At 35.9% G+C, this 26,517-nt stretch overlaps 1 protein-coding gene across 2 annotated transcripts; it reads left to right on the top strand.

Annotated features, from left to right (window-relative positions):
- The first annotated feature begins 18,748 nt into the window (after positions 1-18,748).
- LOC103413057 (protein ENHANCED DISEASE RESISTANCE 2-like) lies at positions 18,749-26,517 on the top strand. Of its 2 annotated transcripts, XM_029088547.2 has the most exons (21): positions 18,749-19,209; positions 20,339-20,413; positions 20,518-20,571; positions 20,647-20,712; positions 20,798-20,859; positions 21,057-21,202; positions 21,325-21,371; positions 21,446-21,543; positions 22,072-22,167; positions 22,267-22,331; positions 22,448-22,519; positions 22,976-23,122; positions 23,234-23,541; positions 24,128-24,191; positions 24,285-24,457; positions 24,897-24,998; positions 25,148-25,198; positions 25,302-25,445; positions 25,680-25,775; positions 25,943-26,044; positions 26,209-26,517. In XM_029088547.2, exons 1-21 carry the CDS (start codon positions 19,057-19,059, stop codon positions 26,299-26,301), a joined length of 2,214 nt encoding a protein of 737 aa, XP_028944380.1. In that variant the 5' UTR covers positions 18,749-19,056; the 3' UTR covers positions 26,302-26,517. The 2 variants fall into 2 exon arrangements, with proteins under 2 accessions (XP_028944380.1, XP_028944381.1); XM_029088548.2 differs by lacking the exon at positions 22,448-22,519.

The raw sequence follows: 26,517 nt of genomic DNA, 5'->3' as shown, positions 1-26,517 counted from the left end.
GTCTTGACTCTTGACAACACGCCTCTCTCAAGAAAGACAACATGCAACTTAATGGTTACAAACTTCCAACATCTGAACAAAAACAAAAAAAAATCAAAAAGATAACACTTAGTTAGGGGACTAAGAAAAAATATAAAAACATATATTAACCACCAAGACCAAAATTTTGACTCCAAAGAGTAAAGAAGAATCAAGACTGAAACAGAAAATTCACTGCTAGTATAACTCTCCCTGAAGTAGAGAACAGTTCACCAGCAATAGGATCTTTAGCGAAAGAAAATCAGAATCTGGGGAATAATTAAAGAAAAAAAATCCAAAAAAAATTAAAGAAATGTAGAGAAACAAAGTACCTTGTTGTCAACTGAAAAAACTTGAGAAAAAATCAAACTTCTCTTTCCCCAATTTTGATCTTATTATATCAGAGAGATAAGAGAGTTAGTGAACAAGAATCAAAGGGTGGGAGAATGGCTGAGGGAGGGAGACGAAGGAGAGGTGGTAGTCGCCGTCGCTGGCAACCACCAAGTAGCCGGTCGTCGACGTTAGGGTGAAGGAGTAGACGAAAAGGTGCTGAAGACTGGGAATAAATGAGAATAAATAGATAGGTTTTGTTATTTGGGGGTTTTGATAATTGCATCTATATTTTTTATTTTTAAATCAATATTATATGTGAGGAATGGCCATGTGGCCTTCCCTCTTCTTATGTGATGAATTTAACATTGCGTGACTTATTAAAATTTTGTTTGGTAGTAAACTTTCCCGCCTACTTTTTTGTGGCGAATCCAAAAGTATAAGTGACGCAAAATATTTTGATGTCCTGCAAAAATCTTAAAGTGACGATTTAAAAAAACGTCACTTGTTTTACCTATATGTGATGAATTTTCACGCACCACAAAAAATTCAATCACTTAATCCATGTTTTCTTGTAGTGATACTCTATGATATGATTAAGAATCTCTAGCCAGAGTATGAATGAGATTTAGGAATTCGTTCCAAATCACATTTAAGGTAATCATATAAGTAAAATAATAACATTGGATAGTAGACATGAATAAACTATCAAATCAAACAATGTGGTCAAGAGTATTGTATTAGAGAAAGACTGTATTGCATTCTGATTAGCTTGGGTAGCCATGACATACTGTTAGGTGTCACTCATGGTTTGTGGAAACCCTAAAGGTGTATAATCAATAAGGGAGAATTGAAAAGGTTTCAATTCACATTATGAAGAAACAACGTGAAAGGTAGAGATTGAAGAAACAACGGAGATGAGTAAGGATAATTAAATAGTTTAATTATTTATGGCGAGCATTAATTAATATGTTAATTAATCAAACGAATAAGTTCGTTTTAGACCTCGGGTTAGTTTTGGGCGTCAAGGCCCAATAGGCTTCGAATGTCAAGTCCAATAACTCAAGTTGTATGACAACTTGAAAACACAAAGGGCATGAAAGCCCAATGAACCCACATGGCCGACCATAAAGAGTGTGAGTGAGAATTGGTTTTAATTTCAATTATGCCACTCAATGTAAGTGGCTATAGAAAGGAAATTATAACTCATTCCCTCACAAGGGGTTTTCTAGTGAGAAAGAGAAAAACACAAAAGCTCTCTCTCCTCTTAGGAGACCGGCCACCCTGGGAAGAATGCACTAGCATCCATTTCTTCCTAGGTCACTCATCTCTTCCTCAATGCTCTCCTTATTGTGGAAACTTAGAGGTTCCCTTTCTTGAGAACTTGGAGAATCCATTCCTTCATCCATATCTAAGAAGTCATGGAGCCACGAAGCAAAGTTCATCCACATCCATGGAGCCAAGGAGCTAGGAAACTAAGGAAAGAAAGCCCTCACATGGGTGAATATCCTTTGCTAAGCAAAGAGGTGCTTCAAAGGTATAAAAGTTTCTCAACACTTTTCTTTAAGATTTGAGTTGAGTCTTGGTTCACCACAACTACTAGGCCTTGAATTTCATGGGTAAAGTTTTGTTTTTTAGTGCAAACAAGCATGATTCCACCTTTAATTGTTAATTGCATGCATAGATGTTGCTCAAATGAACTTGTTTTCACAAATTTTTCCTTCAAGATTCAATTAGTTGTCAAATGATTGTATTTTTGTTTTAACCAAACGATATTTTCTACACTAAATGGGAGGGGGTGGGTACCTCACAATGGGCTAGCAATAATATGATTTAATCAGTTGTTTATTAAATATTATTTTCTCTATTTTTAAACATGTTCAAAACATCTTAAGAGCCGTGTATCGCCGATGATAAAAAAAGGTCTTTCACATGCGTATAATAATGTGATTCAATCAGTTGTATTATTTTCTCTATTTTTAAACACTCAAGAGGCATGTAGTGCCAATTATAAAGAAGGTCTTTCGCTCACGCATAATAATGTGATTCAATTAGTTGACAACTGATGTTTTTTTTTTTTTGAACAAACGATGTTTCCTACACTAAGGGGAGAGGGGGTGGGGTTAGCCTCACAATGGGCTAGCAATAATGTAATTCGATCAGTTGTTTATTAAATATTGTTTTCTCTATTCTTAATGCAAATTCAATAGAATGTATATGGAAATTGAAAGACCGTTTTTATTATGTGGATTCAAATACTTTGATTGGTTTATGAGTGGTTTCTTCTAGCATGGTCGAATATTATTCATTTATTTCAAATATTTGACTTTCTTTTTGTCATAAAAAAAATTATTGAAGCAATTCACACATATAAATACATTTAAAACGTGTAAGTCGAGTGTAGCACAACGTGGTTCAAAAAATGTATTCTGCACGAGCATGATCGTGTGACAACCCGTCCCTAAATCTACATTTTTATTTATTTTAATTGAGGGAATTGACGAAAATGCCCTAGTGGCGAGGGTATTGACTTTCTTTGACCAGATTATAGTGGGACTTACGAAATATTCTTTTAGTGTATTCTTGAAGTATTTGACGATACGAATGCATAGGCACAAACGGAATTGAATTTGGAGCTACGATGAAGATTTTATGGAACTACGAAGATGAAGGGCATTTTGGTAATTTCACAACATAAGGATATTTTTTTGTTCCATACCCTCACCTTCCAGAGATTTCGGTCTCTCTCTCCCATTATTTTTCTTATTTTCAAACATTTTTCCTCTCTCTTTTCTAACTCTCTCATCCCTCACCTTCCAACTTTCAAACTCTCCACCTATTACGTACAAACCATGCCGAGGACCACCCAACATGATCATCATCTCTGTTGGCTCTTCCTCAGACCACCTAAACCAACAATCTCGCGGAAGACCACCTCCTTCGTACCCAATTATTCAGGACACCCAAATGGAACTACACAGTGACTTTCATCACTGTTCATTCATCTATCTGACCATAGAGAGCTTCGAGACTCCTCAAACTTTTCTTTGTTATAGCTTGATCTAGTCATATTTAACCTTAAGTGTCGCCTTGGTGAAGCTGAGAACACAGGAACATCAGAGATCATTTTCTAGATTTTTTGGAAGGAACCAACCGTGGTCATTAAGACCACTTTCAAACCCCTTTTCCGACCGTCTACGAGCTCCATTGCCACACGCTCACCTTGGATCTAAGGCAAGTGTCAGCCTGTCGTACAGACCACATTAGGTGGTTCCAACTTGTAGGTGACTTGCGATACTTCGCACAACCTTCACGTGATAGTAGAACTTGAGCGTATCTATTTACACCCAGCCTATCGTACAGACCACATTAGGTGGTTCCAACACGTGTGCAGGAATTGGTAGATAAGCTATAGGCTTAGCCGTACAGGTCATGTTAGGTGACTTCGGTTGACATATCATTTTACATTGATTTATTCCTCATGGCTTACTTATTTCATTGCTGAGATGCTTGACATGGCATACACTTGATTTTCACTACTCTCAAGCATGATTTCTATATACGTATGTATTATTATTTTTTGGGAAACTATACGGGTTTAATGGTGAGGGTTTATTATTTTTGGAAGGAGAAATGGTTCTGAAAGCTTTGTTTTTGCCCACTCACGTTTTTTGTTTTACGACCCTCCAGGTTTTAGCTGCTGAACATTTGTATCGAAAAGGATTCTTAGCGAATCTCAGTATAGGTGGCTACCTCTGAGGGTATGATCCTTACCCACACTACTATACTTTACTTATGTAATGACGTCTCATGTGAAATGGGTTCATTCCCGCTCACTAGCGCACTCTTGTATTTAGGCATTTTTGGGTTTAAATTTATTCACTTTTTCCACATTACTACACTTCATGGCTTCGTCACCTTCCAGGTGTCAGCCAGCACAGCTCAATTCAGAGTCCTAATAGACATTCTGGGTCGGGATGTGTCAAAGCGCGTGCATGAAGGCTAGTCACTCTGTAATTGGGCTAAAAACTCAAAATAAATGAGAAGCCTTGTTAACTCAACTAGACTGCCCATGCTAGAACCTGCACAGGGGACTAATTTGTGAGTCCAAAATATAGATCCCCGTTAGTGCAAACACTTGTTATATATAGTATGCGAAGAGTTGTTACAAAATGAAACTTTACAACAAAAAAGGTACAAAATGAAAATCCCACACATGCTTGCTTAAACCCAATTTTAGTTCTCTCGTAAATCTCAAATATAATTCGCATTGTCTAAATCAGTGTTAAAGTTTCAGAGACAGTCAAATAGATCACTACTAATCCCATTCATATTGATGTGTGCTATCTAATATGTGTGAGGTTATATACAAAAACTTTCGATTCAGTTAGTAGTAGAAGCATTCAAAATGAAATATATGTTTAATTCAGTCAAGTGTTTGCTGTGATACTACATTCTTTAACAAAGAAAAAAAAGTTTAATTTATTGATGATAAAACTAATATTGAATTAAGCCCTGTAAATGCTGAACATTTTCGAATGAATAAACACGTTCAAACATTAAACTCTAGTTCCGCTACACTAATTGTTTTTTCTTTGGAGTAGTAGTCTTGACTCTTGACTAGAGTCTTTGCAAAAATTCATTATGCTTTAGATTATCTTATATTCCATAATTTGTAAACCATTAAATCTTAATCATGATGCTTTATCTTAAAAACTAACCAATAAAAACTCTACAATATGTCACTTTAAACATACAAAAAAATCCTCAATCTTGGCTTAAGTTCCAGTTTAAGCAGTTATTTTAGTTGACCTAATTTGGGAAGTCATGTCGTGCACAAAACTAAGACGTTTTAGAGTTGGCTTTCTTTGTCATATGAGTCTTGTCTTGCATGCCAGACAAGACGTGTAGCACTAAAAGGTATGCTAGACTAAACCCCGAACGCATCCGCTTACACATTTTTCAAACATTAATGTTGTTTGTCAACATGCAATATACTAGCATGCCAATTGCCAGCCAAGATAAAACACAATGGATGTATGATTATGGAGGAAGGTATGGAACATGAAGGCCAAAGAAACTCCATTAAGTTGGTTGGCAATTGCTCCGAGATGGGCTCGATAGCCTTTGAGCTTGCTAGCTAGCCAGCCTAATCATGTCAATTCGGAAGAGTCGAGAAGATTGCATGTCATTGAATTTGATGTCAAGTTGTCAACTATCAAGAAAAATCCATAATTACTTATGCAAAGTTGCCCACAAAGCTCTAAAACCTCTAACTATATACTTGCACAACAGCAACATATGTCTTAATATATAGCTGTGCACAGCTACTACAGTCTACAGCATCTACCACAGGCAAAACAAGGGAGAAATTTCAGAGTGAAACCTCGCAACATCACTTGTTATTCATTCACGTAAGAAAATAAATAGTATTATTGCATTTATAAAGAGCTAAATAATGTTCTTTTTGTTAATTAAAGTTTTGGGGGAGGGGGAGCTATCCCATCTGAAGGTCAAGGCATATCACAAGTCTTTTTGAGGACTTAATTACATATGGGTTTTATCTTTTTTTTTTTTTTTTTTTTTTTTTTTTTTTACCGATCGCCCACCAAGAAGGATTACTGGTAACAAAACTTGAACCTAGGCCTTGATCTAGCAAAGAGAACGATCATTGCCAACTCAACCAACCTTCATTGGCATCAAATAGTGTTCTTGAAATTATTAAGAAATGGTGGTGCTATCCACACACATCTTTTTACTTTTCACACACTCCCATCAATTTTCAATGGTCGATCGAATGATTGAAGAATATCAAATGACAAATTAACAAAAGGTGTGTGAAAGGTAAAACAGAATGTTTTAATAGCATCACCCTTAAAAATTGTGTAACAAATACATTGTTTCTCATTATAGCAATATTACTTATAGCGAGTTATATTAGGTAATGCTTTTCCTTAATTTCCTCAAGTCATTTATTAGATAAAACGTCGCACTTGCAGGTCCTTCGTGTCTACTGGGTTTCAACCAAAGAGGAGCTCAACAACGGAGGAATATTTTGCATTGACGTAGATTATATTCGCAATTTCACGCAGAAATGTGAGGCTGTGAGCACAAGTAGTTTCACCTTTTATTACTTAAACGACTTTGATGAACTTGAGAGAGGTAAATGAGAGAGAGCTCATAGGTTGTGTAGCTTTAATACGTGATTTATAGTGGATGTATAAAGACGAAGTGGTCCTAGATGTATCTCTTAAAGGGGAATACGTACTTTGAATTCGAAATAATTGATGCATGCAATTTTAGTGCTTTTTTGGTCGGCTGCAGTTGTTCCTTTTGCATGTCACCTAAAGAAGTGCATGGTGGATGACGATTTTGATTGTACATGCATGCGTACACAACAATTTTATAGCTTTTCAAATGCAGATATAGAGGATGAGAAAGTAAACAACAATCTTTATTTGGTCTTTTCTTAATTTCAACCTACGTATATGTAAATAAAATCGTTAGTTAAGCTATCAACAATTATTATATATATTTTTATGTAAATACTTGGTATATGTTTCATGTAAATAATGTTAGGGAGACCAAAATTTTAAACTAAAATGATGTGTTACCAATAGGAAATAAACATGTTAATTAACATTTAGGGTAAATCTCAGTTTACTACCCTCAAGTTTCATGGTTTTCAACATTTGGTACGTGAAGTTTTTTTCGTCCGAGAGTCATACCTAAAGTGTTAATTTTAGAACAGTCTCATACATCCGTTAGTCTAGCTGTTAAGTCTCCCGTTAACTAATGACGTGACGTCCATGTGAACAATAACTGGATGCCACATATCATTAAGGATCCAAGTGAAAATAAAAAATGGAGTAATTAGGTTTTCATCCTTATTTTTACTACTCTATTGATTAAAACCTTATTACTTTTCAATTTTTGATCAAGGTCCTTTGTATTAATAATATCATTAATTATTTCAATAATAAAATATTTTTTATTTCTAAATATATTCATTTAATATTAAAAATGTTACAATTAGTATATTTATATTTATGGCTAAATTTTTTATCATATATTTTTATTTTTAGTTTGTACCCATTTTTAATTTGCAACCCTTTTTTAATTTGAACCAATTTTCCTTTCAGTTTTAATTTGTACCCATATATTAATTTCTTTTTGTGCCCATATTTTTTAAAGTTTTATTTGTATTGTACCCATATTTTTTTATTTATTTGTACCCATTTTTATTTTTGCTAAATGTACCTATTTTGAAGAATGTACCCATGTTTTGATACAATAATTTTTTGGTTATTTTTTATGAATGTACCCATGTTTACACACACACACAATAGTATATTTATATTTTAATATTTTTAATCCCACAAATTATGATTTTTTATTTAAAATCTCATTACTATAAACAACTATAAATTTTAATTTTTAATTTAAAAAATATAGTAACGTACATAGAAATAAATTATCAATTAATTTCAAGGACTTGGATCAAAAATTGAAAACCAACAAGATTTCAGTCAAAGACTGTTCATAACTAGGGACCGCATCCAAAGTCTCCCATAAAAAATTTGGTCGTCTTCTACCTCCCCGACCTTCCGTTCCTCCCTTATCCCTCCATTCTCCATTCTCTCCTCTACATCAACCCACCAAACCCTCCTCAAAAGCCCCAATTGTTATTAGATTGAAATTTAAGCATAATTAAAATAATTAACAAAAAATAAGCTGAAAAAAAAAAAAAAAAGATATGGGTTCAGTTTTGGCGGCTACCCACCAAAACGCGGTGACGGAAGGGAAGTCAAGGGTGGTGGCCATGACGACGAGCACGGTGGTGGAGAAGAAAAACTAGGCGACGCGCAAGACTAGGCCGCACGGGGTGCCGAGCATGCCCGGCAGATCCTTCATTCGGACCTGGAGCGAGTTCAAGCGGGCCCCTTCTGTGGTGGGTACATCTTCAACTGGGTGAACCGACCGACCCATGGCTCACGTTCATCTCCTCTTAGTTCTTCAATTGGTCCGAACCATGGTCGTTAATCAGTCAACGATGGCGGATCGAAACTGAGAGTTGAATCAAACGAGTTCAGCGATTACGGGATCTGGGTTCCGGGGGGGTTTGGTGGGTTGGTGCATATCTGGGTTCTCAACTCCGAACTTGTTGCGGGATCTGGGACTCATTTTGAGGAGATAATTGAGGGATAAGGGAGGTAGAAGACGAAAATTTTTTTTTTTTTTGAATTTTTAATTTTCACGCAGACCCTTAATGACACGTGGCATCCAATTATTATCCAGATAGGCTCTGCATCATCAGTTAATATGAGACTTAACAGCTAGACTAACGAATATATGAGACTGTCCCAAAATTAACACTTTAGGTATGACTCTGAGAAGAAAAAAATTTCATGTACCAAATGTTGAAAACCACAAAACTTAGAGCAGTTCCAGTGTAGTGAAGGCCCCTTAAGGCTATCCACTCAGTGAATAGTAACCGCCCTTAATGAACAGTAATCGCCTTTTGCATCTCCACTCCTACACTTAAATAACCCTGGCAATAGACAATAAAATAATAGTATTTTTTTATTTATAAAATAATACAAAATATTTTACTTTCTTCATTTTTCCGGAAAATATTTTACTTTCTTTCAATCCTTGCATCCCCACAAAAATCCCACTTCTGGGTTTTCTTTCCCATTCACTTAATTCCCCCACCTAGCTCTCAGAGCTTTCAATCTTCAGTTTCCCGTAAAAAAAAACCCATATCTCTTAACCCAAGCTTCATCTCTAGTCAAACCCTCTCCTTCTCGCCGTCAAGATCCCTCTCCAAGCTATATTCCCCCACCTCCTTGCCCTTCAAGCCCCTCTCCTCCCCTCCTTCTCCCTAACAGCCGTCGTCGCAACTCGCCGGGTCAAATCAGTCCCTGACTCGACAACCCAATCTCAAACCCTCTACGAGATGATGTTCAACGACCAGAACCGAGACTCCAGGCTCCTCCCAGACCTGAAAATCCATGAGAAAATCCTTGCATCTTCACCCTGACATCAGCATGCACAACCTCCACCTCGGGCTCTCGGGCTGGCAACTCCTGCCGAGCCTCTCCCTAGGGGCCGTTCGGGCTCCATTGCCAGCACACGCTGGACCTCCCGACTCGGGCTCTCTGGCCCTGTTTCGCAGCCTGTCCCTCGAGCACGAGCTGCCACTGGAGCTACTCTTAAGGGTAGTAAACTAAGATTTACCCTAACATTTAAGTAATAATTCAATCATCAATATTCATATCATTTGGTTTAGAATTTTGGTTTTCCTAGCATTACCCATAATTTCTACATATCTACATGCAATGCTTATAACACATTTAGTTTCTTAATTTAACACTTATGTATAATACTTGTGATTTATTTGACATTTCCGCGGCAACACATGAACTAAAATTTTAATATATACAGAGGTTGAAAATGAGACAGAAAATAAAAATGGTCATAATTTCTGTTGACTTTGCTTCTCTCTCTCAATCTCTCTCAAATGATGACGTGAGAGCTGGGTATTCATTTTCTTCAATCTTGGTGACATGCTTAAATCATATAAAAGCCACCCTAAAACCACCAATTAGTTTTCTTCAGAGATGAACAATGATTGATCAACCAAATAACATAGCGTGCCTTCTAATGTAAATGATTTTAACAGAATGGTAAAGCACAATTCTCATTTTTTTTTTCTTTGCAATAAAAAGATACTCTTGTTTCCTGATGGACTACAAAACTAAAGAGATTTCAAAGTACGAAACAGTAATAAAACCAACTAATTCTTAACTCAACTGTTTTTCTTTTTTCAATGCTTGAATATGTAAAGGCAGTATGAAGAAAAACATGAACTTGCAATCATCAGCAAATAAACACCATTACAAGTCATCACCAACAAACATCAATTCTTAAAATCAACAACAAAATCATATATGAACGAACAATAGTTAGCGCTCTAGATTTGAGGCTAAGCCAAAGAGCGACCACAACCACGAAGATTGTATTGACAGATGGACTAAGTTGACTACACCAAGGAGATAGATATAGTTAAAAGATATGAGACCTATGGAGGAGAAGAAAGGAAAAAGATCAGGAGGATTGCCACCAACTCCAAAGCCTATAACGGCGACGCCGTTGATGGCTAACCTAACATCTAATTTAACAAAAATTATTGTTTAAAAACTAAAAAATAAATTAAAAAAAAAAGCCAAGGGCAGCATTTGGCGGGGGAGGTTTTTTTAAACTACTTTTCTTCTCTAGGGGCTACATTTATTTTATTTTATTTTTAATTATTTTCTTGTGGTTTTTCTAGTTGAACTTGGAATCGATCTAGCTACCATGTTTACTTGTTTTGCCCCATCTTTATTTATCATTGTGTCAATTTTTTTTTTCTTCCATATTTTATATTATTCTTCAAATGGGCTTCATTTGTTTTCAGTTAGTCATAAGCATGGTATAAAATATCGATGATATTCGAAATATCGGTAGTCCAAAAACATGGAAATTTCGATAAAAATATCGGGATATTATGGATATCGATAAAAATTGAATAAAAACCACGGAAATTGTAAGAAAAACTTGGAATTTTTTATTGAAACTTTGAAGAATGTTTATTTAGTCAATTAACTATTAGTTTATAAAAAAAATTAGAAAGAAATGCATTACATGATGGATTTAACTGATTTAAGTTGATTATACAGCAAGCTGGCAAACACTGTGAGTGTAGAAAATATGTAGTAATTAATGAAAAAAAATTAAACACACCATAATCATTTATATATAATGATTAATTACAATATTTTACACTTTATACATTGCTTGGTAAGATATATGAGTGATTTAGTACCACATAAAGTTCCTATGAGGTTCAAATTTTTCACTATCTTCATCATCTCTATGTGTAGAGTAAGTTTATTGTGAAGATTATTCATCAAATGATAAATCCCTAAAATAGTTTTGCATGTAATTGTTAACATGTCACTCATATAAATATAAATATTTTAGCATACTAAAACATAAGTGATATATTGTGGTTAAGGTGTTGGAGGAGGAAAATGGGAGGGGTTCAAATCCCCTTTGTGTTTTTTTTTCCCTCCCTTTTTTCCCTTTTTTTCTTCTTTTTCCTTTTTTTTTTCCTTCCTTTACATCGATATTTTAGCGATATTACACCAATATTTTGACAAAATATTGCTGAAGTGTGAGCGAAATTATCGACATCGATATTTTCCGATATTGTCGATATTTGTACGATATGTACATGGATATGTTCCGAAATATCCGTGATTCGAAAAAACCGAAATATCCTCGATATTTCGTTTATATTATTGATATTTCAGACTATGGTCATGAGATTAAGCCAAGATTGAGCGTTCTAAGAATTTCTACCACCCCACATGGAAAATAGATCACTACCCTTAATTAACACTAATCATTACCGCTTTATTATAATTTGTTGTGAACTCGTCCTTTTTAAACGTCTTACTATTTTAAACTAAATTAAATTAAAATAAAATTTTTAAGTCGAGATTCAATAGGTCGAAGGAGATCCACTCTCCAGACGACAATCCACAATACCACTTATTGTTAAGTTCGTTAAATAGTCCTGCATTCCACGAGGACAATCCATGGATATCCAAACAAGAAAAAGTAAAAGAAAAGTAATATATAACAGTAAAAAGATATTCGTTTCTGTCTTCTTGGCCTGCAAAAAAAATTAACATGTTTTGATTGCGGACTTGAATTGTCTGCCCTCCAATTTCTATGCTCTCCTCGTGCTTTCCTGTTTTTGTGGTTACGGTTAAGACACGTCAACATTTTATATTACTATTTCTTTTTGTTTTATTATTTTTATAAAAAAATAATACAAAATATTAACGTAGTTTAACCGCGACCACACAAAACAGAAGGGCACCTAAATGGGAGCACAGACAATCCAAGTCCTTTGATTGCAGATGCTTCCAGACTCCCAACGGTACTCTTGGTGACGCAATAGCGACCTCGTTCTAATCTTACGAGGAAACAGCAAAATAAGAAACTTTTGCTTTCATCTTTTTTATTTATGAAGAAAATGAAACTTGCCTAAAATTTCACCCACCATTTCTCATTCCAACAATTCATGAAGAACACAATTATGGTAAAATTGTATTGAAATAACCAAATTGACCTAAGAGATTCGTTTCATAGGGTAACTTTATGTTTATTTATCATCAAAACTATTATTTTCTTACTTTTCAGAAGTCAATAATTTAAAAGGACAAAAGTACTGCAACATGGGTATTGGGAAAGGACTTGGATTGTCTACTCTCCTATTTCGGTGCCCTCTTGTTTGTGTGGTCACGGTTAAGCCACGTCAACATTATATTATTTTTTTATAAAAATAATAAAACAAAAAGAAATAGTAATATAAAATGTTGACGTGGCTTAACCGTGACCACACAAAACAGGAGGGCACGAGGAGGGCACCGAAATGGGAGGGTAGACAATCCAAGTCCATTGGGAAAGGAGGCAGACTGTCTGCCTTCCCTTTTGGGTGTCTTTTCTATACTTTTTTATTTTATGCAGTCACGATTAAGTCATGTCAATATTTTATATTAATTTTTTTATAGAAATAATAAGACAAAAAGTAATAAGAATATAAAATGTTGACGTGACTTAACTGTGACCGTACAAATAAGAGAAGATGATATGGGTACCCAAAAAGGAGGGCAAACAATCTACTCCATTGGGAAATATGCATATATGTACTCTTATCAATGATGGTCTGAAAAATTGGGACCTCTTCAAGTGAAAAATCGAACAGGTCATTTTAGAAATTAACTAGTGCACATCAATATCGTCTTAAGTTTGAATTCCGTTTAACCCCTGTTAATTGGTAATTTTTTTTTATCACAAATAGTTATGAACTCATATAAGTTTTCATCTTGATCTTTGAAATTTAAGATCAATCAATGTTATTCATGAAATTGACTATCACACATTACAATCATTCTTCCGTTTAAATATTGTCAAAGTTGCATAAATTGCTAGCTCTATCTCTATTGTACATCAATCAATTCATTCAATAAATTCAGGTTATCTCCAAGAGGGGGGTGGAAAATCCCAAAATTTAGCCTTGTATTTTGACTATTCATCTATACGTAGTCAACTTTTTCCTCCAACGATAAGGGACATAATTCCCACCCCCAACTTTAAGTGTTGGTAATGTTCATCATCCTACTTATTATCATTAGATGAGTTCAAATTTGAGATATGTGCCTATGTACTACACATATTTCGAAATTTAAACTCATATAACGATAATAAGTAGAGTGTGAGCATCACCATCTATTGAGGGTGGTGGGCAAAAATTCCCCAATGTAGTATTAGAGTGCTCACGCTACAAAGATAATATGTGAAAAAAAAAATTCCCAACAGAAAGGGAAAATGCATCATGTATGTACAAATGTGAGAAAAATTAGGCGTCCCAAAGGGCATCATAAATTCCCTCTCACAAGTGATTATATATGACGAAATTGTTCAGGCGTCACGTATAGTTGATTTGAGAACCTGTCTATTTGTCACATTATAAAATATGCGAGGCTTATGTAGTTGTCATTTTTATTTAACTATGACGCTAAGTTTGTCATCACTTATAACATGCGATGCTTATCATTCGTGACAGAGAATAATTGTTGACATGTTTTTCTTCCCACATTTGGTTTTTGTGGGTTAAAAGACCAAACTTTTCAATGGTTTTTTTTTTTTGCCACGTTAACACATCGGACAGACAATTAGACGTGCTTAACGGTGGGGGTAAAGTGAAAAATGAAAACTTTTAAGGCAAATTTGCCAAAATGACTTCCTGTAGGATAAAGTGGACTTCACAAACACATAGACACGTTGGTGGAGCCAAGTACAAGGCTCGGTTGGTTACAGCATAGGGAAAGTTTTAGTTCTTTGAAACTTAAAAATATTAATTAGTTGGGTGGTTTTATGATTTTTAATTGTTACAACCCGCCTAACAAATTAAAAGTCTAAACCTTAGGGTTGCTTTTCGGGAAAATAAAAGTTAATAATGTTAAATAAACATATCACTTTAACCAATATTAGAATTTAGTAGTAATAAATTAAAACTTCTATACCACACACACTTCCTTATTTTATTCACTTGAATATTTTGATGGCTTGAAACTTAGAAAACAGACTACAAATTTCTTACTTCAAATTATTACTTTTAGATTCACTATTATATAACTTTATGTAGGCAACAAAAAAATTGAGCATTTGATTTCATAGTAACAATTTTAGCTTATCTCACACACCAAATAATTCTTGACACCGCCATTGCATAGCCAATAACGTAAATTTAAGCCTAAAACTTTTTTTTTGGATGATTTAATTAGCCTTATACTTCTTTTTATGAGGTTAGGCCTAAGAAAGATTTTAATAAGCCTAAAACCCTTGATAGTTTGTGTAACATCCCACATCGTCCGGGAGAGTGGATCATGTAAGCTCTATATGTATATTCTCATCTCTATCTAGCATGAGGCTTTTTGGAAACTCACTGGCTTCGGGTTCCATCAGAACTCCGAAGTTAAGCGAGTTCGCGGGAGAGCATTCCCAGGATGGGTGACCCACTGGGAAGTTCTCGTGTGAGTCTCTAGAAACAAAACCGTGAGGGCGTGGTCGAGGCCCAAAGCGGATAATATCGTGCTACGGTGGAGTTGAGCCCGGGATGTGGTGGGGGCCCGGGCCGGGATGTGACAATTTGGTATCAGAGCCAATCCCTGGTCGGAAGTGTGCCGATGAAGACGTCGAGCCCCTAAGGGGGGTGGATTGTAACATCTCACATCGCACAGGGGAGTGGATCATGTAAGTTTTATATGTATATTCTCATTTCTACCTAGCACGATGCCTTTTGGGAACTCACTGGTTTCGGGTTCCATCGGAACTCCGAAGTTAAGTTAGTTCGCGCGAGAGCATTCCCAGGATGGGTGACCTACTGGGAAGTTCTCATGTAAGTTACCAGAAACAAAACCGTGAGGGCGTGGTCGGGGCCCAAAACGAACAATATCGTGTTACGGCGGAGTTGAGCCCGGGATGTGGTGGAGCCTGGGTCAGGATGTGACAGTTTGGATTTGTATTCATCTTGTTTTCGTTGGAAGATTTGTAATCTTTCAAACATATCTTTTAATGTAAAATTGCCAATAGCTTAGTTTCAAAACATTTTTTTGAGTGAAAGAAAATTTTTTAAAATTGTAAAAATATACATACGACAGACATGTTAAACGCGTCTCTTAAGACAACTTAAGAGCTTACACATCAAAAGAACATCACAACTAGACCTGGTAATTTCTTACACGATTCGTTAACATGACATGTAAACGACATGAAAATAACAGATTTTGGGTCGATACGATCACTAATCGGGTCCTTATCGGGTCACACGATAAGAACTGGTTAATAACGGGTCCTTAACAAGTTTACATGAGGGTGACATGCAAATAACACGTTTCGACACGTTAAGAAAAATGTTAATTTGATGATTTCAAATATTTAGACTACTACAAAAAACTTACTAGTAGATACAATTGTCATAGTGTATATGATACATTGAATATTAAATATGTATTATTATATTATTATTCTATATAAATTTAAAAAAATTAAGTTTTATTTATTTTTATTGTATATTATAGCAAAGAGTAAATGTAACATCCCACATCGCCCAAGGGAGTGGATCCTCTAAGCCTTATATGTATATTCTTATCTCTACCTAGCACGAGGCCTTTTGGGAGCTCACCGGCTTTGGATTCCGTCAGAACTCCGAAGTTAAGCGAGTTTACGCAAGAGTAATCCCAAGATGGGTCCCACTAGGAAGTTCTCGTGTGAGTTTCCATAAACAAAACCGTGAGGGCGTGGTCGGGGCCCAAAGCGGACAATATCGTGTTACGATGGAGTTGAACCAGGGATGTGGTGGGGGCCAGGGCAGGATATGACAATTTGGTATCAGAGCCAATCCATGGTCAAAAGTGTGCCGACGAGGACGTCGGGGCCCTAAGGGGGTGGATTGTAACATCTTACATCGCCCATGGGAGTGGATCCTCTAAGCCTTATATGTATATTCTCATCTCTACCTAGCATGAGGCTTTTTGGGAGCTCATTGGCTTCGGGTTCCGTCGAAACTCCAAAGTTAAGCGAGTTTGTGCGAGAGCAATCCCATGATGGGTGACTCACTGAGAAGTTCTCGTGTGATTTCCCAGAAACAAAATCGTGAGGGCGTGGTCAAGGCCCAAAGTGGACAATATCGTGTTATGATGGAGTTGAGCTCGGGATGTGGTGGGGACCCTGGCGGGATGTGATAGTAAGATTAAAAAATTATAAAAAACATTAAAATAAAAATATCAAGTAATTTAAAAATATCAAACACATTTAAAAATTATAATAATTAATTTACAAATGTGAAAAAATAGGCAAATGCTCGTGTTCGCATCTTGAACGCTTTGAGGATGGGTAATACAAACCCTCATGAATAGTATTTTTAAGGGAGTTCAAAATAAATAAAATTCATAATCATTAATGTACAAGTCTGAAAAATGTGAAAACATGTATAAAAGCTCGTGATTGCACCCTCAACCTTGAAACGCAACTCCTTTCATTTTGCCTATCCTTGAACATTTGGTATTTTGTAGTAATGTACTAATGTTTTTTCATTAGACCCTTATTTTGGGGTATGTAATACTTGAAAAACAAATGTCTTTTTTATTTTCTACGGACAGTTTTATGTTTTGAAAGTAGTATTTATGTGACAATGTGATATGCATGTACTAATTTAGTATTATATTTTCCTTTTTTTTGTCAAATTATGTTTTTCATTTTCATTATTTATTGATTTAAAATATATTTTATTTAATGGGTAACGGGTCAGGTCATATTACTTGATAATATTAACGGATCAATTTTGGGTCGGTCATATTACCCGTTTACTTTAACTATTGTTACACGACACAACCTATTAAGATATTGGGTATGTCACGAAAACGACATGAACACGGAAAACACACACACGAATGACAGGTCTAATCACAACCCTACAATTACAATCACATCAAACAAACAATACGATTCTTGAATCATGGAGAACTATAAGTCTTAAACCCTAAATCCTAGTCACGAGGACTAAAATATTGCACTCCTGAGAAATAAGGCAGAGGCTCCACAAGGAAAAAAACCGCACCAATTTATGATGATTTTTCAATTCCTAGCAAAGACGCCCTGCTATGAGTCCTCTCCAACAAACGTCAAGTTTCCTTCCTTTGCCGAGCGCACACCGCCGCCTCAATCTGAACAACAATCATAGCTCTAGAATGTGAGATTGAACAAATCATGACCATGATCACAACCACAAAACCGCTACTCTACTGACTACAACTACAAACAAAGAGGGAAAAAAAAGAAGAGATTAAGCAAGATTGCCTTCGACCCCAACACCAAAGGCAGGGGTTAAAGACTATGATTTTTTCTCTTATTTTTTTAGCTGCATGGAGGGTTTTTTTATTTTTTTTATGACTGCTAAGATTAGTTTAAGAACAATTTTATTTATAACCGTTTATTCTCTTTCTGCACCTAACTTATCATATTTTATCTTGAAATTTCAAATGTATCCCAACAGTCTCTTTCTACCCCTAAAAAGAAAAATAATAAAACCCAACAATAGATAACTTCGGCCACCCCATCTCTAAACCTCAACCAGTTTCTACCCCTCTCCAACCCTTGATCGCCACCTCCCCTACCACCTACAAAGTGGAAATTAGGAGAACCACCTCCGACCACCCCATCTCGACCCACTATTCATACACACCCTTATCCCCATAACATTCCACCATTAAAAAGACCCCAAAGAAAAATATGATAATATTCAAATTGTGATTATAAACAAAGGAAAACTAATGAAAATGGCTTGAAAACTTTGAGTTTTAATGATAAGGACAAAATAAAGAGTAAAGTGAATAGTACCAGGATTGACTTTTTAGTGTAAAAATATGATTTTTCATTAAAGTGAACAGTACCGGGTGCTTTTCGTTAAAGTTCCCCTTTATAAACAATGTATCACACACTCAATGGTCCAACGCAGTTAGATTCGATTGTCTAACAGTTTCGGCGAAACTCAGGATTGTCTAACAGATTCGATTGTCTAACAGTTAGATTCGATTGACAACTAACTTTCCACCTTTGCGCGGAAAATACACAAACAACAAAAAAAAATTAAGTTCATATCTCACATTTTCTTGTATAATATATAATAATAAAGTTTTCAAAGTCCATTCAAATCCAAGGGTAAATCAGTAATTCCACGTACTAATACTATTATTTGTCTGGCAGTGTTTGTCTTATATATGATATGTGCACTCATTCAGTTGCTTTAACAGAGAGAAAGAGGGAGAAAGAGAGAATCCCACCTACAATTCCAAAGACGAACGCCACGATTCTCTGTGTTCAATGGCTTGATTGAGTTCAGAACTTCAGAGGATCACCATTCTGCTATCTCATCCGCACTCAAATCTCTCTTTCCACTGCTATTAAACGAGCCGAACCGGGTCTGACTCCGACCCACACACAAACGGAGCCCAAGATTTTGCATGGATGTTGAGATACTGAAAAGTGATCGAATTTGAGAGGTGGGTTTATCGGGGATCGAGGTTCTGCGAAATGGGTATGTCGCAAACCGATCAAAGAATGGAGGGATGGCTTTATCTCGTTCGTTCGAATCGGATTGGGCTACAGTACTCCCGCAAACGCTACTTTGTTCTTGAAGGCCACTCTCTCAAAAGCTTCAAATCAGTTCCCGTTTCGAACAATGAGGTTCTTGCTCCTCCCTTTCTTTGCCTTTCTAGAAAAATAAATGACCAGGAAGAGTTAAAGCTAATGAAATTTATCTGCAAGTTTTCAAGTAATTGGTGACTTTTTGGGTTTTTAGTTAGCATTGTATTAACAGAGTGGTTTCCGAGTTTTGGTCGTTATTGGCTGGAATGTGTTGTTTGAAAGCCGTTGATGGAGCAATCAAAATTATGCATCGATCATACTGACTTTTATTGTAGAATGATCTGTTTTTTTCCCTTTAATTTTCAGGGATCACTATGCGGTTGATTATGTGAAAACTTCATATCTATTTGTCATTGTTCATATATTACATTTAAAAATGTATATATGCTTGTGAATATACCTATATGTTTAAAGTCTGTAACATATTGATAACTACTTTGGATAAGCATACGAGATACTTGAAGAGTGTTAGAATGCAACTACATCTATGGAGGGCTTCAAACAGTAAGTGCGATAGGGATTATTAGAGTTTCCATTTAGCTCCACTTCCAAAGAACATATAAATCTCCCCTTGAAAATGTTAATACATTTGGAAAAACTAGACAAGTTATATTTTGAGTTACAAGGAAATAATCTTGCTGTGAAAACTTGACTGAAAATCAAGAAGTGAGAAGGAAAAAATTGATAGAATTTTGCAAGAACTCATTACGTAATTTGATACTTTTGTGGGCTCAGTTGCCTTTTCTTTTGTCTTTCCTTGTACACGCTTTTTCGTACACCCATGGCTTGCAGAAGTTGGTAATGCCTTTGTTGGAATTTGGCCGTTTGAATCCTACTTTTAGAAGTTTGTGCGGAGAATTATGTATTATGTTTTTCTACTGTCCTTTTCATTTAAAGAGCTTTTTGAATTTTTCAATTGGTATATATCATTTGTTGTTTTTAGGATTATGTCCATCATTAACTCAAGAAAAAATGAATTATTTGTGCTTCTGCTTATTTTTATATTAACACAAACTGAATGAGGAGCGCTTGAGTTATAATTTGGCCTAGAGACAGTTTGAGTGAAAACTGTGTTTCTGTCCTTTTGTGATATAGATTTTACAACATTATTAGGTAGGCATAAGTAAAAAAAGAGCCTTGATATTTTCCCACCTGTTGTGTGTATCAGGATCCTGTAAGAAGCGCTATCATAGACTCTTGCATTCGAGTGACAGACAATGGACGTGAGAGCATTCAAAGAAAAGTACGAGTCTTACAGACTCTCCTACTTTAGCATTGTGTTCATATTTCTTGATTATTTTAGCGACAGTGATATATGCATATAACACCTGTTTGTACGACTTATAGGTATTCTTCATTTTTACACTGTATAATATGTCAAATCACAATGATCAACTTAAGGTATGGTAACTATCCTCAACCAATTGTTTCTCTTACAAATTAATGTCAAAATATTGAAAAACTTTAATTTCGTAGTTGGGAGCAAGCAGTCCAGAAGAAGCAGCAAGGTGGATTCATTCCTTTCAAGAGATCGCTTTACAGGTCTTAACTTTCAAATCCTCAGTATTTGTAATTTACTGTAGATGATTATGCTAAATATGAGTCTAATGTCTATGCACGTATGCAGGGTGGTCCAGATCTAAACGATAATATTTTGCATGGTTCCAATAGCATATGGCAGTCCTTTAGGTGTGATATTTTGTTATCTACTGCTCTTTTTTAGTTTTCTTGTTCACCTCATCATGAACATTGGTGTGAGTTTTTTCATTTGGAAGTAACTTTGTTTAACTATGCTTGGCGGCTTTGGTAAACCGGTTGTGGGCTATGGTTAATCTTTGTGGCTCTGATATGATTCTTCATTTTTTTTTTTCTGGGTACTTTTAAAGTATTCATGCACGCAGACTAGGTGGATCTAGTAGTAGAAGTCGCATTAATTCTATAGACTGGAGCCTTTGTTCTTCTGCACAAACCGATGCTGTGACATCCGATGTAATTGCTCCTTCACCTTGGACAATTTTCGGGTGTCAGAATGGTAAGAGTTATTCTCCTCTGTACATTTTGAAGTAGTGAAACTGTGTGCTGAACTTTGTTTATTCTCCTCTCTGCATTTTGAAGTAGTGAATCTGCATGCTGAACTTTGTTACTGTAATACAGGTCTACGACTATTTAAAGAAGCAAAAGATAGGGATTCTCATGGGAAGGTTGGTAGGTTTAATATTCACTACTTGGTTGTATGAAAGATTCGTTCTATTGATCATGTTCCTACCATGAGCAGTGGGACGATCATCCTGCCATAATGGCTGTGGGTGTTGTTGATGGAACATCAGAAGGCATTTTCCAGACACTTATGTCCCTTGGTCCCTCAAGATCAGAGTAAGTTTGTTGAGAACTTTATGTAGACAGTGGAAACAAAAGATGAGAAAAACTAATCTAAAACTGAAACTATAATTGTTTGAAATTTTCATGCTCAAAAAAGTGTCCAACACAATGGCAATGATGCTGCACAAATCCGAAAATGGAAGCTCCAAAACAAATCCAATATGGAAGCTCAAAATACTTTAATAAAGTCAAACATTATGTTAAAACACTTTAGACCACCCACCCCCCTATACATTGTTAGAAACGCGGAGGCATAAACCACACCTTGTGCCTTTGTGTACAAATTGTCTAGGCTTACATCATGATCTCCATCATAACTCCTTAGCCTTTATATTACCAGTGGTTTCATTTGAACGTTGAAGCGGTAACCTATATGATGTAGTGAGTGGTCTGCCTTTTGTCTTTGTATTTGCTCCTCTTGACCATATCTGTATTATACATGTATCCATTAATTTCTTATCCAAATTGCCTTATATGAAGCATTTTTGTAATTGAAATTAACAATGATAAACCATGTTGTAGATGGGACTTCTGTTTCTACAAGGGAAATGTGGTTGAACACCTTGATGGTCATACGGATATCATTCACAAGCAGTTATACAGCGATTGGTTACCATGGTCAGGCCCCTGGCCTACAATGATTTTGAATTATGTTCTGAAGCAGTTGTGTAAGTGTTTCTTTTTATAGTTATAAAATCAACATTTCATATATTGCAGGGGAATGAAGCGAAGAGATCTATTGTTGCGGCGTTATTGGAGAAGGGAAGATGATGGGACATATGGTAGTATTGAAATGGTGGTTTTGTTTTGTTTTTTGTTTTTTTGTTTTCTCTTTTGCATTTACATTTAAAAGTATATTGATACCGAAATTAGCTTCCTTTGGTGTCTTCTTTCACAGTTATTCTCTACCATTCTGTGTTTCATAAGAGGTGTCCACCGCAGAAAGGCTACGTCCGTGCCTGCCTTAAAAGTAATGTATGCTTAGATTTTACATATTTATAAATCTCCTAGACTTTACAAGTGTTTAATATAGGATAGTTGTCCGGAGCTTGGACATTTAATAATATGAGTGAGAAGCATTGGGGTATTCATTCCTTCAACGAATTTGCATGTGTGTGTGTGCACTTGCGTACAAGAGTATGTGCATGTGTTGAACTTGATACAGCGTCAACATGGTAGTATTATAACGTTGGTGCATATTAGTGTGGATAGGTACAACTTTTATGGTTGTGATACCTCCAGAGTTGATAAAACTATATTCTCCTTCTACTTCCTGTTTTAAGTTTAAATTTAATTTGTACAACTGCCTGTTCAAGATTTTATTGTGAGTTCTAGTGGTTATTGCTTAGTGGATCTTTTTGGCTGGAGGTGCATAATTTGAAAGTTAATAATGGAAAGATTTTGAGACATTTACCACTCTCTCCAGGTGGAGGATATGTTATAACCCCTGTGAACCAAAGGAAACAATCAGTTGTGAAGCACATGCTTGCTATTGATTGGAAATTCTGGAAATCTTATCTACAAAGCTCTTCAGCCCGATCTATGACCATCAAAATGCTAGGGAGAGTTGCTGGTATTTATGTACTCTTGATTGATAGAGCTTTATATATATATACAAACCTCTTCATTGTTTACATTATTTTGAGGTCTACTTATTGAATCGAAAGAATAAATTTATTTGTAGCACTACGGGAGTTTTTCAGAACACAAGGAAACTATTCTTCCTCAGAATTTTCATTGGGAGAGCTAAGGAGAAACTTTAGTTTGCAACAGAATGAAGGGGATGGTGAGGCTGATGCTCCAACAGTGACTGGGGATGGGAGGACGAAGGAAAAATTAGCTGAAGAAGTAGAAAAAGCACCTTCCGAACATGCTAGTCTTGTTAGCTTGAATGATGCTTCTGATGAATTCTTTGATGTGCCAGAACCACCATCCAGTGATCAATCAGAAACTGAATGGATTCCTGATTTTGGCTCAGAAATGCACTCACAGGTAAACGATGTGGGCATAAATTTGTGACATTTAGACAGTCATTCCACTTTTATGCTCCTTTACTTTTACGTGGTTACTGGGTGGTTCTTGTGTGTTGCCACCAATGTTCTCTCTCCCTCTCATGTATGCAATTTTCGTAAAATTTTAGCTTCGCTGGACTTATTTTGGGTCCAAAACATCATCATGTTGACCTCTGTATATAGTCTTCCATAGTTCAGTCCACTATGTCTTGCACTGCTCATAACTTGTTATAGAAATCTTGACCTGCTTAGTTACATGTAATTGTAGCTTATTCTCATGTCTTTTTACCTTCTAAAGTTCCACACTAGTGCTTGTATCTATATTGTTGGTTATTTCGTATTCTACTATGCTCTTCACATGTGGGTCTTCAACCTTTAGAGCCCAACATGTGGAATATAAGTTATACAACTTATATTAGGAGGTTGCAGTAGCAGGGATTTTGGCTCAGGATCTTCTGCTTTCGTACCTTGATAAGCTTGGTAGTTTGCTTAAGCGGTTAGGATGTGGACCAACAATTATTTCGTATTCGAGGAGTTTCTAACTTGGCTCTGATTGCACCTTGCAGAATATACATCATCCCAAGTTGTCAACTGCTGCTGGTTTTGTGAAAAGATTGCATGATCTTGCAGGTTATTATGGTGTTTAATATTTTTGTCTTAACATTTTATGCCTTTGTATATCGCCTTTCTTGATTTAGTTTTCTGTGTGATTGTGTGCTGCAGTTCAGAAGAGGGGTTATGTGGACCTACAAGAGATGGATAGGGAAGACATTACCTGCCACTATGGGTCTACTCTTCCAAAAGATTCAGCTTGTAATTTGGCTTCCAGTTGGACTTCAGCAGATCCTTCTACTTTTCTAATTCGTGGCAAAAGTTATCTGGAAGACCATAAGAAGGTTTGGACAGAAATGTCTTAGATATGTTGTCTAGCATGATTTTTTGGAAAAAATTGCTCACGTTTTACAATATGGTCATCATACCAATTGCCAAATGGTTTGCAGTTGAGCTTTGAGGTTGTATATCCTTTGAATGCTGATTTGGGTTGCATGTTCTTGGTATGCTGATTTATGTGTTGCTTTATGATCAATGAATTTTAGGTGTCGGTTGTGAAATTTCTTTCAATATCAGTTTCATTTAGTAACCATGGTGTTAATAAGCGTAAAGTTTTCATAATAATAGTTTCCAACTGTAGTTTATAGGAATTTCTAATCCGGGGCTCTTTAAATGTTCTTTTTCTTTTACCTCTTGAATGTTGCTGATACGTCAGTTGGCAGTTGGAGTTTTAACCCGCGTTTCTAGTCCTTGTCTTATCTTTCATTGCTTTCTCTTGTTCAGGTCAAGGCTAAGGGCACGTTGATGCAAATGGTAGCTGCAGACTGGCTAAAATCTGACAAGCGTGAAGATGATCTTGGAGGTCGCCCAGGGAGCATTGTTCAGGTCATTATTTAACCGAGGATTTGTGGTTTTTTCTTTTATTGCTAAGATTTTTCCTAGCCAGTTATCACATATAGGGTTGACTGAAAACATAGAATTAAGAAAAGGACGAATGTAATTTACACACTTTTTACAATCTTGTGTTTCTGCAGAAATATGCGACACAGGGTAGGGGAGAATTCTTCTTCATTGTGAACATTCAGGTAAATTCCGTCTTATTTGATTTTTTTTTTTTCCTATTATTACTATTTGCATGTTATTGCCTGTCACCTATCAATATTTACGAAATTATCTGTTTTGACTCAGGTCCCAGGTTCAACTACATATAGCCTGGCACTATACTATATGATGAATTCTCCAGTTGAAGATACACCCTTACTAGAGAGTTTTATCAAGGGGGATGACGCATATAGAAATTCAAGGTTTAAGCTGATACCATACATATCTAAGGTTGGTACATGCAATGATTGCTGTAATCCAGTTGGCATGGCATACTCGGTCTTCTCCCATCATCTTGTTGAAAATGTACACAAAATACAAAACACCATTTACCTGAAAAGAAAATGCATCTTTTACTGGTGTTGTTCAAGTATTTTGATCTCTAACTAAGTTTAATTCTATTTAACCTTTCTCTCTCCGTCTAACTAAGATCAATTAAATTTTAACTGTTACTTCTTTCCTCAGGGTTCATGGATTGTTAAGCAGAGTGTGGGAAAGAAAGCGTGCCTCATTGGTCAGGCACTTGAAATCAATTATTTCCACGGGAAAAACTACGTAGAGGTAAACTTGAAGAAACAATTATTGAAGTAGATTAAAAATTGTTACTTGCATTCTTGATATTATTGTTGCCTGCATGCGGCCAAATCAATTTTGTAGTAACAAAATGATGTCGTTTGTTCAAATTTGTCTAATACATGCTAATTCTGAAATCATTGGCTATCATTCAGCTTGGTATCGACATTGGATCATCCACCGTTGCAAGGGGCGTGGTTAGTCTTGTCCTTGGGTACCTAAACAATCTGGTCATTGAGATGGCATTCTTAATACAGGTAAACATCCATGTTATCAGTTTGTTTCTTATCTAAAGAAGTAAAGATATTCATGTGCACGTTAATAATGTTGCGTAAAATGCACTCTTAACTATTTAGAAAAATCGACTTCCCTTGACAACTTATTCCATTTTCATGCTTGACTTCCAATGCTTGTTGCTCAGGCAAACACGCCAGAGGAGCTTCCGGAGTTTCTTCTTGGAACCTGCCGCCTTAATCACCTTGATGCCTCGAAGGCTGTTTTAGTTAAACAGTGATAAAACAGGGCCGGCTGTTCTCTGCAAACTTACCGGCAGAGGTCATTCTTTTATTCAATCAATTCAATTCGATGTTGGGAACACGGCGTAGCAAGCACTGTAGATATCATTAGGATTTGATATTTCACCTCTGTAAAGATGTCATTTCTCATTGGTGCTCGTTCATCGATTCATTTTTCGTTTGGTTTCTTCATATTATCAAATGTTTCTTGTCTA

Source organism: Malus domestica, chromosome 11 (assembly GCF_042453785.1).
Source record: "Malus domestica chromosome 11, GDT2T_hap1".
Classification (NCBI taxonomy): domain Eukaryota; kingdom Viridiplantae; phylum Streptophyta; class Magnoliopsida; order Rosales; family Rosaceae; genus Malus; species Malus domestica.
This window is presented reverse-complemented; position numbering and strand designations above follow the sequence as displayed.

Bases quoted from the DNA above. Each gene is read 5' to 3' on its own strand.
- LOC103413057 (XM_029088547.2), top strand. From the start codon at position 19,057: ATGGGTATGTCGCAAACCGATCAAAGAATGGAGGGATGGCTTTATCTC. The intron at 20,713-20,797 runs GTCTTAACTTTC...GCACGTATGCAG, and splicing joins TTCAAGAGATCGCTTTACAG to GGTGGTCCAGATCTAAACGA. The intron at 23,123-23,233 runs GTATTTATGTAC...ATTTATTTGTAG, and splicing joins AATGCTAGGGAGAGTTGCTG to CACTACGGGAGTTTTTCAGA.